Here is a 14,201-nt window from a genome sequence, read left to right on the forward strand (position 1 = left end):
GGACATGGTCTAGCCCTTAAGAACAGTCACTTTTGTATCTAAAAACTGGCAGAGGATTTTAAGCAGAGAGGCAGAGCTGTGTGAGAAAGGAAATTGCTCCTAGTACTTGTGGTAATGTGTGCCCTAACATACAGCATTAAATAAAAATGCTTCAATCAACAGTATTCCTTTAAGTAGGTACAGTTAAGCATACAGGCAATGAAAAGGAAGTTTTCCTATACCTGGTAGCATGTGCGTTCAGAGATAACGCACTGCAGCAGTGGGTTACCATAACGCTGCATGTTACAATGCAACGCTAACTTCGCATTGTGAACGCAGCATAGACTTCTTATTAAAGTGCAGTAAGCTGCGTTATAAGACTTTATAATGCAGCTCTGCAACGTCCCAGTGTGAACCTAGCATGAAGGCTTTTTGCACTATACACTGAAAAATTCATGTGTTTTTACTTTCCATAAAAGTGCATTGTGAAACAATGTCACTAAACATTCTGGTATGAGCCTTCAGTTGGCGGAATTGTGGTCAGAGAGCACAGTCCATTTTTTTTTAAATAAGAAAGAGTGTTATGTGCAAAGGCCAAAAGGAGGTCATTTAAAGCGACTCTGAAGTCTAATTTTTTCCCAGTTTTTTTAATTTAATCTTGCTAAGCATTATATCCTAAGTGGAATCGCTGCAATCCTGCCACAAAACAAGTGTTTTTTAATAGAGAAAAAGCCCAGCAAAGTTCCTGGGCTCACAGGCCTTTACTTCCTTAAAGAAGCAGAGCTTTGAGCTGTAGCTCTGCCTCCTCCGCTGTCAATCTCTGCTGATCGCCGCCTGCTACCTCCCCTCAGTCTTCTTTTACTGAGAGGGGCGGAGAGGAGGCGGAGATTGATTGCGGAGAGGCAGAGCTACGGCACAAAGCTCTGCCTCTCCAGGGCAGCACCATCTGCGACCTGCAAAGTCATGGAACTTTGCAGGTCTTTTTCTCTATTAAAAAAACACTCGTTTTGCGGCTGGATTGTGGCAATTCCACTTACGATGATGCTTAACAAGAGTAAATTAAAAAAAAACAAGGAAAAAAATTAGACTTCAGAGTCTCTTTAACACGTGCAGTATTTATGATCGGGTTAATAATACTTGCAAGATAACAGAATTTATTAATTTGTATAACTGAAGTTTGTACATAAAATAATGAACATCTCGTTTGTTTCCACAGATAAAAAAATCAAACACCTACATCTTGGCACTGGATGGGGATACAGATTATCAGCCCTCCGCACTAATGCTTCTGGTGGATCGTTTGAGAACTTACCCTAAAGTTGGAGCTGCTTGTGGAAGAATCCACCCAACAGGACCAGGTACACTAATACTGTAAGGGCTTGATTCACTAACCAGCGCTAAGCCAGTTAGTGACCCTATCAATTAGTGGGCACAAACCACGGCACTAGGTAGTTTGCGCCCACACATCACTGTCAGGCCCGCTCAGTGCGCACGCAGCGCGACTGGCTGGTATTAGTGCGCGGTGCGACGATAACGTTGCACCTGCTGCACCTTAAACATTGCACCCGGTGCACCGTTTTCGGGGCAGTGGGTGCGACATTATCGTCGCACCGCACACTAATACTGGCCAGCCGCGCTGCATGTGCACTGAGCGGGGCTGTGCGCGAAGTAGCTCTGCACGGCCGTCAGTGCGCAAAGAGCTACTTATGGGGCACTAAGAAGCTAACACTTAGCACCGCTTTGTGAATCAAGCCCTAAAATTGTAAAAATGTATATTCGGGCATATAAGACGACTGGGCGTATAGGACAACCCCCAACTTTTCCAGTTAAAATATAGAGTGTGGGATATACTGACTGTATAAGACTACAACTCTTCCAATGCACACCAAATAGAAATAATACAATAGAAATAATTAAAAAAAAAAAAACAGGTGATTGACTGGTTGGATTGGTCAACTCTCCCTCTCCATATGCAGATTGGTCAGCTCTCCCTGTCTCTCGGTTTATCAGGGAGGTATGGAAGAATAGATTGTGCTGTGCCCATAAAACACACCTCTATCACCCGTCTGGCCCGCCATTGTAGCCCATTTACCTCCTTCTCTGCCTCTATGATCTTGAACATGCTCGCCTGCACCACTTCACTACAGTCCTCAGCAGTGAGATCTGAGAGGCGGTAACAGGATAGGGCTGGCCAGACGAGTGGAAGAGGTGTGTTTTATGGGCACAAAGCGATCGCTTTCTTCCATACCCTGGACGTCCCAGACCTTGCAATGTGGGCGGTGAGCTACCTCCCAGCATATGCGGAGACTGCTGAATCTCCAGCACGTGGTAATTAATTATCAGCATGTCGCGTACGTGCATCGGGTATCAGCATCGCGTAAACATCAGCATGTTCCGTATGCGCACCGCGTATAAGCATCGCGTATCACCCGGCATAAAACACACCCGGTGTATAAGACGACCCTCGACTTGTCAGAAGATTTTCAAGGGTTAAAAAGTAGTCTTATACGCCAGAATATAATATGTATATACTCACTACCTATATCACCAACATCTTCCATAACTCTGTACAGAATATATTGTCCTAACTGTCCCTCGGAGGGGCTTACAATCTGCCATAGTCATATGTCTATGTAATGTAGTGTATGTATCATAGTCAAAGGCCAATTTAGGGGAAAGCCAATTCACTTATCTTTATTTTTTGGATGTGGGAGGAACCCAGAGCGCCCCAAGGAAACCCACACAGACTTGGGAGATCATACCAACTCTGTGCAATTACTGCCCCAGCTAGGATTTGAACCAGGGACCCAGCACTGCAAGGCAAGCCTGCAAACCACTACACCACCATGTCATCCATAATTAGACCCTGTTAACTTTTTGAAGCTTTGCCAGGCTGCTACTAAAAATATACATCTATTGAATTGTGTATGAAAATAATGCATATACATTTACATATACATTTTCCCCTACACATCATTGGCAGGAGATAGCGACTCAATTACTAACCTCTTTGCTGTTGTGTCTCCCCAGAATAAAAACCCTGCAAAACTTTTTTTTTTCTTTTTTTTTTGTGTGAGATAGCAAAATATGAACAGAAGTATTAAACTGGCAAAAAAAAAGTTAATACATTTAAGCACAACATTTGTCATGTTCAGTGCTGCTCGGATACCCCTTTTCAAAATCCTAATTGAATTCGGATCCGGATACCCAGATATCTGGATCCGAATCGGATATCCGAATCCGAACTTTTTGGTATCCGAGTAAACTCGGATATCCGAACCCAATATCCTGGATATCCAGTCGGATTCGGATATCCGGATAGAAAACCGGAAGTGACCTGAAAATGCAAAAACCCCTTCCGGAGGTCTCTCTCTCTCTCGGATAGTGGAAAAAGTTTGGATTATCTGGGTAGTTCGGATATCCGAAGTCTTGCTGAGCACCACTGGTCATGTTAGAAAGCTTTCAATATATTAAACATTTCCAGGCTAATGTACAATATGTGCATTATGGTATTTTAGCCTCTAGATGGCAGCAAAAAAAGCTAAGCAGTACAAGGCTGAACGTGAATGTTCTTATTTCAGTCACTAGATGGCAACAGAACAATTTCTCCTGTACTGTTCATAATACATTCTCTACAGTACAAGCACGGACAAGCTACATACAAACGTAATTGTCTTAGCAAAGTAAATAATAATAATAATAATAATAATAATAATAATAAAAATAATAATCTGGGCACACAAAAGAAATACACAATAGTTATCAGTAGGAAAGGGTCATTATTGTCAGCATAAGCCTGATATGCACACGTGAAGTGTGTCAAAACATTTATCTGTTTTACTGAACACAAATCAAATGCAAACTATGCACTAAACCCTAATCTAGATAAATTGAAAGCAAACGTATACACATGAATGCAGCTAGCCACAAGTAGACATTATTGTAAAACAGGAGGAAATGGCAGCGCTTCTAAATGCAGGCTGCACCCAAATTGACCAGCTGCATTGATGTGCAGACTGCAGAGCCCAAACACGGGCAGATTTCACAACTTGCATTCGAAACAGATGCAGTGAATGAAGGATGTTAGCTTCCAAAAACACAGTTTGCACACAGAATGTTCAGCCCCAGACACTTCCGCAACGTTGATGTGTCCTCACGGAAAAGACCTAACCACTAGCTAACAATTAACACATAGTGGGAACCTGAGGCTGCTAGCCATAAATGGTCTACACATTTTCTACAGAACAGCAACAAATTGGCAGTGCTCCTAATCAGGCTGCAACTGAAATGAAACCAACAGAGGTGTGCAGCGCCCCCCCCCCCCCCCCCCCGAGAGTTAAATACACACCTTGCTTACAAAGATGATAATTTATTTTACACTATCCCATACCCCCCTCCCCCCATATCTAATGAATTGCGACTGTACCCACCCCTCTCCCTTCATAGTCATTTTTCAGTAATTTGCATCAAAATGATAATTATCAAGAGTGAAAATGCCCTGCTGTGATTAGATATTTATTGTTATTAATCCCGTAGGACCCATGGTCTGGTACCAGAAGTTTGAATATGCCGTGGGCCACTGGCTGCAGAAGTCTTCAGAACACGTCTTTGGTTGTGTGTTGTGCAGTCCTGGATGTTTCAGCTTGTTCAGGGCTTCTGCACTATTGGACGTGCTAACGACATACAATAAGAAAGCAGAAGGTCCCTCAGACTATATTCAGTACGATCAGGGTAAGTGCCAGCCCTAGGAATATAGGTAATAGTAAAACTCTGCAAGTCCTTCTAACACGTGCCAGGGGGAATTTTGCAGGCCTGGTCTCCATATCTGTAGTGCAGCTGTCTGACTTCCTCTAATTCTTCCCTTTAAACACACACACACACACACACACACACACACACACACACACACACACGTACACACACACACACACACACACACGTACACACGTACACACGTACACACACACACACACACACACACACACACACACACACACACACACACACACACAGAGCACACACACGCACGCACGCACACACACACACATGTGTCATGTGTGTAACGCCAGCTACAGTAAAGCTACTTCTAACATAACAAAACATTAAATTGTTTTATTATCATTGTATCTGCTTTTGTTTACTATACTGGCAGGGGCGTAATTGCAAACCACCGGGCCCCCTGCAGAAATTCTGACACCCCCGAGCCCACTCAGGGCCATTTGGGGGGCTGGAGGGGTTGCAGTGTGAGGGGAAAGCCATGGCCACACATCGGCGGGGAGGAGGGACGGTCCCCCCCCTCCCTCACCTCGGGCTTTCCCCTCTGCGCTCCCCTCCAGCTTCAATAAGTGTGTGTGCAGGCAGCGGGCAGCGGCAGATACACATACCTTCCTGCGTTCCACGGCGGATGGTATGTGTTTCTGCCCACCGCCTACACAGACTCTTATTGATGCTGGAGGAGAGAGCCCGAGGTGAGGGAGGGGGGGGACTGTCCCCCCTACCCGCCGATGTGTGACCATGGCTTTCCCCTCATGCTACAACCCCTCCAACCCCCCAAAACAGCCCTGAGTGGGCCCCAGGGGGGGGGGGCCCGCTGGTGCAGGGGCTGCAGCCCCTATTGTTACGCCCCTGAATGCTGGCTCTAAGACTAACAGCACTAGGTGCTTTTGGATTAAAGAGAACCCAAGGTGGTTTCTAAGAATGATATCCGCACACAGAGGCTGGGTCTGCTTATATTGCCCAGCCTCTGTTGCTATCTCAATCCCCCTAAGTTCCTCCTGCGCTCTGCTATCCCCCATAAATCACAGCCGCACTGTCGACAAGCAGTGTGTCGCAGCGGGCTGTGTTTACCTATGTAGTGTTAGTCTCGCGCTCCCCCACCTCCTGCATAGCTCCAATCCCCACCCGCGTCCCTTCCCTCCCCGCTGTTTGGAGGGAAGGGACATGGGCGGGGACCGGAGCTATCACTACTGTCACTATGGTGGAAAAAACAAGATATAGATCAATAATTTGTAATCCTACTAATATAATAAATGGGAAAGTTTGGATGTTTGGATGTTTGTTACTCGATCACGCAAAAACGGCTGAACGGATTTGAATGAAATTTGGCACACACATAGTACATTACCTGGAATAAAGTTAAGGATACTTTTTATTCCCATAACCAAAAAGAGACAAATACAAATTTCACTGGAAAATGTAAACTGCAGCCATTCTTACACTGTTACACTGGAGGTGTGTTTAGCTTCTAAGGGTAGAATGGTTAATTTGCATATATTCAGCAGTGATGCCCTGGGAGACATCTCAAGCTCACTCCAACCTGAATTATCGCAAATTCTTTCTGTTTTAAGAAAGCAAACTTTTGTTTTTCTTAACATCTTAGTAAGGGGGCTTTTAGGACCATTGTAGTCCCTTACACACTTCAATGAGTTCTGGGTCACCATGAGTTCTGGGTCACCATGAGCTTGCTGGTTAGTCTGCACCTCTCGGTGTTACAAGCCCTATTACATAGAGCCAAATTAATCAATGCCATGCACTGCTGAGGATCAAACAATCCAAAACAGTCTGTATGCATGTTGGATTATTATGGCTTTGTGCAAATTAACAAACTGACACATCATTTCATTCCAGCAGTTCTGGAGGTGTGTTTAGCTTCTAAGGGAAATAATGGTTAATTTGCATATATTCAACAGTGATGCATTGGGAGACATCTCAAGCTCACTCCAACCTGAATTATCGCAAATTCTGTCTGTTTTAAGAAAGCAAACTTTTGTTTTTCTTACACTGTTAATGGTAGGGTTCTCAAACTTTGCACAGTTGGTCATTGGGTGACTGAGATTATTATTCAGAAAAGTGGTTGGAGCCTATAAAAGCCAATCAAAATTCACCTATTGATTTTTAAGGGGAATATTTCTGCCATTCTTGCACTGTTAATGGCACAAGCCTCAAACCTGGTATAGTTGATCATTGGGTGACTGGGGTTCAATTTCAGAAAGGGGGTGAACCCACAAATAGCCAATCAGATTTGTTTCATTCCAATGCAAATTATTGTTGCCAAACACCGCAAAGCTCACAAAATTGGTAATTGAGTAATTGATTAATTGTGTGTTAGGGTTAGGAAAGTGGGCGCAGCCAACACCAGCCAAATACATAAGCGGGCAATGCAGGGTCATAAGTGGGCGGAGACAAATACAAATTTTACTGGGAAAATGTAAACAGCAGCCATTCTTACACTGTTAATGGTAGAGTTCTCAAACTTTGCACAGTTGGTTACTGGGTGACTGGGATTAATATTCAGAAAAGTGGATGGAGCCTACAAAAAACAATCAAAAATTACCTATTGATTTTTCAGGGGAATATTTCATTGCTGCCATTCTTGCACTGTAAATGGCACAAGCCTCAAACCTGGTACAGTTGATCATTGCGTGACTGGGGTTTAAATTTATATAAGGGGGTGGAGCCCCAAACAGCCAATCTGATTTGTTTCATTGTAGGCTACTTGCACACCAAGACGTTGCGTTAGGTGCCACGTTAAGGTCGCATAACGTGCACCTAACACAATGTATGGTGCTGCAAGATAGGACGGTAGAGTGAGCCGCGTTAGGCGGCTCTATCCCTATAAGGTCTCCCAGAGTGGCGCTGATTGGCCGGCGGGACCACGTGATGCGGAGCGAGACACTCCGCATCACGTGGTCCCTCCGGCCAATCAGCTGCCGCCAGTGCAGTGAATATTAAGTAGCCATGTGCGTGGCTACTGTAGCTGGCTCTCCCCGCCTCCTCTCTGCCCCCCACTGAGCACGTGCAAACAGTCTAACGCGGCTATAGCCGCTCTAACGCCGTAGCATGCTGCACTTTCGGGAGAACGTGCAGCGTTATATGTAACGCAACATGGGCTGTGTGAACAGCCCACTTGTGTTACATTGCTGTGCGTTGGGGGAGCGTTACAGGCACACTAACGTGCGCCTGTAACGTCCCTGTGTGTAAGCAGCCTTAATGCAGGTTATTGATGCCAAAGACCGCAAAGCTCACAAACTTGGTCATTGAGTAATTGAGTAATTGTGTGTTAGGGTTAGGACAAGTGGGCACAGCCAACACTAGCCAAATACGTAATCGGGCAATGCTGGGTCATCAGTAGGCGGAGACAAATACAAATTTCACTGAGAAAATGTAAACTGCAGCAATTCTTACATTATTAATGGTAGGGTTCTCAAACTTTGCACAGTTGGTCACTGGGTGACTGAGATTAATATTCAGAAATGTGGGTGTAGCCTACAAAAAAACAATCAAAATCCACCTATTAATCTTTAAGGGGAATATTTAATTGATGCAATTCTTGCACTGTTAATGGCACAAGCCTCTAGCACTGTTAATCACCTGTACCTGGTACAGTTGGCCATTGGGTGATTGGGGTTCAAATTCAGAAAAGGGGTGGAGCCACAGCCAATCAGATTTATTTTATTTCAATGCAAATTATTGATGCCAAAGACCACAAATCTCACAAACTTGGTCATTGACTATTGACAATTGTGTGTTAGGGTTAGAAAAAGTGACCACAGCCAACAGCAGCCAAATACATACCCGGGAAACATTAGGACATCAGTGGGTGGAGAAAAATACAAATTTCACTGCCAGAATGTAAACTGCAGCCATTCTTACACTGTCTGTCAATGGCAGGGTTCTTAAACTTTGTACAGTTGGTCACTGGGTGACTGGGATTAATATTCAGAAAAGTGGGTGGAGCCTACAAAAGCTAATCAAAATTCACCTATTGATTTTCAAAGGAGTGGAGCCACAGCCAATTAGATTTATTTCATTTCAATGCCAATTATTGATGCCAAAGACCGCAAAGCTCACAAACTAGGTCATCATTCAGTAATTGTGTGTTAGGATTAGAAAAAGTGGGCAGAGCTAACACTAGCCAATTACATACCCGGGCAACCAGCTAGTAACTAATAATAATAAGTGATGATAAAGGTATTAGTGAATGAATGGAAGGTGAAAATTGCTCTGATGCACAAGGCGAAAAATCCCTGCGGGCTGAAATGGTTAAAGAACAACTGAAGTGAGAGGGATATGGAAGCTGTCATATTAATTCCTTGCACAATGAAAATTGTCTGGCTGCTGTGCTGATCATCGGCTTCTAATAATTAAGTCATAGACCTTGAACAAGCATGCAGATCAAATGTTTCTGACAATATTAGCTGCATGCTTATTACAGGTGTGTGATTCAGAATCGGACTCTGCTGCAGCCAAAGATTAGCAGGGCTTCCAGGCAAATACGGCAGCCTCCTTATCCATCTCATTTTAGTTGTCCTTCAACCTTACCTGATTACATTATGGGATTTGTTTTATTATTATTATTAGTATTATTTTTGGTGTATGTATGGTCTTACAATAATTTTAGGTGCAGTCCTGCTCCAACTTAAACAAAATTATAACTACCTCCATACTGATTTAGATACTTAATGGCTGCAAAATGTAGGATATGATTCCATTTTTATGAACTTCCCAAGGAGGATTCCCATTGGTTTGTTAACGTGTATCCAAGATGACAAGTAACATGATAAGATAAACATGTGTATGTACAGTGCAAAACATTAATAACCATGCTGTTTTTTTTTTCTTTTTGCTGCCTGAAAGAAATGTTCAGGTGTGCAACTGCCATTTTTTTTGTCTTGTAAGGAATATAGTAAGCCTCACTAATAAGCAAATTAAAGCTATTAAAGTTTTCCTGGCAGGGGAGAGATAGATTAAGGTCAAAAGTCCATGTGTGTTTACTCTGGGACACCTAATAGACTGCCTTTGAGCAGACACAATAAAACATTCAAACTACTTTGTAAATGTTTAAATATAAAATAAAACTATGGGATATCTAAAAAGTCATTTAACCACTTCCCCACCGAGGGGATTTACCCCTGAAACACCAGAGCGATTTTCACCTTTCAGCGCTCCTTCCATTAATTCGTCTATAACTTTATTATTACTTATCACAATGAAATGAACTATATCTTGTTTTTTTCACCACCAATTAGGCTTTTTTTAGGTGGGACATTATGCCAAGAATTATTTTGTTCTAAATGTGTTTTAATGGGAAAACAGGAAAAAATGTGGGGAAAAAATCATTATTTTTCAGTTTTCGGCCATTATAGTTTTTTAAATAATGCATGCTACTGTAATTAAAACCCATGAAATGTATTTGCCCATTTGTCCCGGTTATAAAACTGTTTAAATTATGTCCATATCACAATGTTTGGCGCCAATATTTTATTTGGAAATAAAGGTGCATTTTTTTCAGTTTTGCATCCATCCCTAATTACAAGCCCATAGTTTATAAAGTAACAGTGTTATACCCTCCTGACATAAATATTTAAAAAGTTCAGTCCCTAAGGTAACTATTTATGTTTTTTTTAATTGTATTTTTTTTTTTAATTACAAAAAAAATAAAAATTGGGGAGTGTGGGAGGTAATGAGTTAATTTTATTGTGTAAAACTAATGTATTTGTATATGTAAAATGCTTTAGGGTGTAGTTTTAGTATTTGGCCACAAGATGGCCACAGTGATGCTTTGTTCATGCGACCTGTAAGCGTCCGGAAGGACGCTTACAGGAAGCACTATGAGGCTGGAAAAATCACAATGATCGCGCTGTTTCTCATAGAAGCAGCAGATCATTGCGGGGGCTTAGATCAACGAACGGGAATGGATTTTCCCGTTCATTGATCTCCGGGCGAGCGGGCGGTGGCGTGCACGAGAGGCGGCAGCGTGGACAGCGGCGGCAGCGCAGGAGGTACGGATTTCTCCGTCCCTTGGTTTTATAAGGATGGAAAAAGGGACGGAGAAATCCGTACCGCGGGGGGTAAAGTGGTTAAGGAGTAGAAGGATAAATACAATTGCTTATCTCATCAGTTGACCTTGGGGTTCACTTTAAAGAGAAACTGTAACGACCCAAAGTAGAATACAGTAAATTATTTGGGGTACCCACTTTTAGATTAAATATCCCGATTTCAGGACAAAAAACACTTCCAATAGCTATATATTGGTATGTAGCCCCGCCCTCTCACCTGTTTATTATGAAACCAGGATATTTAATGTAAAAGTCATTGTAATAATTATTCTAATGATCAAAAGTTGCACTTTGAGATCTTTCTGTCCCTTTACCATTTCTATACCATTGATTTGCGCATCACCATTAACTTACTATGTCCCCTCTTCTGTCACTCAGGAGAAGACCGTTGGCTTTGTACATTACTCCTCCAACATGGCTGGCGTGTGGAGTACAATGCTGCTGCAGATGCCTACACCAATGCTCCAATGGAGTTCCAAGAGTTTTACAATCAGAGGAGGAGATGGGGTCCTTCAACTATGGCAAATATTCTGGATTTACTGCAAACTGGAAAGGAGACATCAAAGAAGAATCCATCCATCTCCTTTCTGTACATCCTTTATCTGACACTATCAATGTCATCTTCCATTTTGAGTCCTGCAGCCGTGTGCCTGATGCTAGCCGGTAACAATACAAACTTCTAATTTCTTCTGCTATATACTGTATTATCTTTATTTATTTATTTTTTTTCCTTGCAATTGTCTTATCTTTTTTTTTTCTTTACACGTCGTAGAGGTTTAAAATGTTCTCCTCTTCTGTACTCATAGATAGATTGTTTGTTGATATGGCCCAAACCGACCTCTTAGGCCAAATGTGTGCATGAGGCCTTAGAGTGGTGTGTGTGGCTTTGGATGGTTCAACACTGCAGGAATATTGTTGCAATGAGAAATACGTGATATGAAGTAAAGTTGTTTATGGTGATACCCCATAACCATGGACAAGTTTTCTCCACTTTACATATTTCTCTAATATTACACCCTTGTCCCAAAACTAACCCTGTAGGAAAAAAATATACCCCATATAACATGCACACAAACATAGGTCAATACACCTACCCTCATTCAGATGTCTGTACTTATCAGGAAACAGTGGACAAACCACTAGTATAAAAATAGTCGCTTACCAGGATAAAACCCAAGGTTAAGAGACCAGAATCTGAAAACAACATGTAACGCAACCAGTCATAGTCCAAAAAAATAAAAATAAAACCCTGCATATTAACAAACCCCTCAGAACAGTATAGCTGTGATAAAGCCCTCAGAACCCAGATTAGCAAGAATATAATATACATTGTGCTGCAGTACATAAACATATAGTGCAACCCTAAATACCAAGCAAGCTGTAGTATCAAGCACCACCATATTGCCAGGCCCTATAGCCAGGGTAAACAGCCTTGCGTGTACACCACAATACTACTATGAGATGCCTCATAGTGTGAACCATGCAAAATGGGTGCTTAACCACTTAAGCCAATCTGGCCTGATATATTTGTCCAAAAATCACCACTCAAAGGCAATCTGGATGAATATATCCGTCCAGCAGTGTTGCTGCCCTTCTGCACTCATATCTGTGTGCAGCCGGCTCATTCCCTGCTGCTACTACAGGGAATTGAATGCTGAAGAGGAACCAGTGTTCCCCTGAGGCAAACAATTCCCTGCAAATGAATCATTTGCCTCCAAACAGGAGGTATTTGATTCATGAAGCAAACAAAAGATCTCGCACTCCATGGTATCTTCCAGGAGAGTGCTTAGCACCACTTAGTGGCCAAAAAGTAAAATTAAAGTACAAATGAAAAAAAACAAACAAACATACAAATGGGAACACAATACACACTAAATAAAAATTGATTGACTCCCCACTCTGTCCATTAACTAAAAAAATAAAAACACACGTTTAAAAAAATAAATAAAAAAATTACAGTTTAAAAAAAAAACCATAAATAGTTACCTTAGGGACTTACATTTTTAAATATGTATGTTGTGAAGGTATATTACTATACACCATATTACCTTGAGCCCATATGGGCTTGTAATTAGTGATGGACGCAAAACTGAAAAAAATGCACCTGTATTTCTAAATAAAATATTTGCGGCATAAATTATACTAGGGAAATATTTTAAACGTTGCAATAACCGGGACAAATGGGCAAATGAAATGTGTGAATTTTATCCACAGTAGAACATTTTATTTTAAAACTATAATGGCTGAAAAATAAGAAATAATGATTTTTTCCCCATTTTTTCTTATTATTCCTGTTAAAATGCATCCTCTATCATGCAACTGTCTCTGCGTCCATGTGCCTGACTTCCTGTGTGTGTGTGTGTGTCCATACAGGCAGGGACGCAGAGACTGTGTAGAGCGGAGGGAGGACGGGGCCAAAAGGGGCGGGCGTGTGCGCCTGGGCGCGTGTACAAGCTGCAAGCGCGGAGTACAGACAGACCTAGCCTGTTTTTAAATGGCTAAGGTTACTAGTTTAGAATAAAATAATTCATAGCAAAATGTACCACCCAAAGAAAGCCTAATTGGTGGCAAGAAAACAAGGTATAGATCATTTACTTGTGATGAGTAGTGATAAAGTTATTGGCAGATGAATGGGAGGAGTGCTGACAGGGGAAAATTGCCTTAATTCTGAAGGTGAAAATACCTGCAGGCTGAAGTGGTTAAAGATGCCACATAGTGTGAGCCAGGTAATATGGGTGCTCTGAGATGATAGTCCATACCCTACATGACAACATGTAAAAGCTGTACACCAATCATCAACAGCAAATTGTCAAGAAGTGTGAACCCAGTACCATAAGTGGTAAGAAGCTATAGTCTATGCAACATCCAATACAGGTTCCCATGCACTACAGACGGCAGCTATGCGTACAGATCTCATATAAATAACTGGATAATTGCATGCATAATAACATGCCCATCCCCAGTGCATGCACCCAGAATAACACAATGCCAATAGTACCATTATACCAGAAGACACAATCTATACATACCAGTCACCATAAGGGTCCCACAGAGAATATAATAATATAAAAACAAAGTACCCACAGTAGGGAAAAGAAAATTACCTAAAGTGCAGAGTGTCTAAATCCGACATACAGGAACGCTGTCCTCAGTCACCAGCAGAAATGAACCAAATCGTCCTGTTGTTACCGCCCTGGGGTGTGTGTAAAAAAAGATGATTGTCCAATGAGCGCTCTGGCTAGAGAACTACGTGAAATAGGCATCCAATAGTTAAAAAAGCCACAAAAAGTGTGCAGGGAGACTGGTCAACATCATTGTATAAATCATTTTTCAGGTAGTGTCTTTATAAAGAATAAAAGCCTTGGTGAGTATCACCCATGAGGA

The 14,201-nt window shown here is 42.1% G+C and overlaps 1 protein-coding gene across 1 annotated transcript in view; it reads left to right on the top strand.

Moving 5' to 3' along the window:
- LOC137526043 (chitin synthase chs-2-like) overlaps positions 1-14,201 on the top strand; it is a 125,598-nt gene that overhangs the window by 85,272 nt on the left and 26,125 nt on the right. The window contains exons 7-9 of the mRNA XM_068247255.1: positions 1,196-1,337; positions 4,516-4,710; positions 11,196-11,480. Coding sequence (XP_068103356.1) covers positions 1,196-1,337; positions 4,516-4,710; positions 11,196-11,480 — 622 coding nt within the window. The remainder of the gene's footprint in view (positions 1-1,195; positions 1,338-4,515; positions 4,711-11,195; positions 11,481-14,201) is intronic.

The sequence above is a fragment of the Hyperolius riggenbachi genome, chromosome 7, assembly GCF_040937935.1.
Source record: "Hyperolius riggenbachi isolate aHypRig1 chromosome 7, aHypRig1.pri, whole genome shotgun sequence".
Taxonomy (NCBI): domain Eukaryota; kingdom Metazoa; phylum Chordata; class Amphibia; order Anura; family Hyperoliidae; genus Hyperolius; species Hyperolius riggenbachi.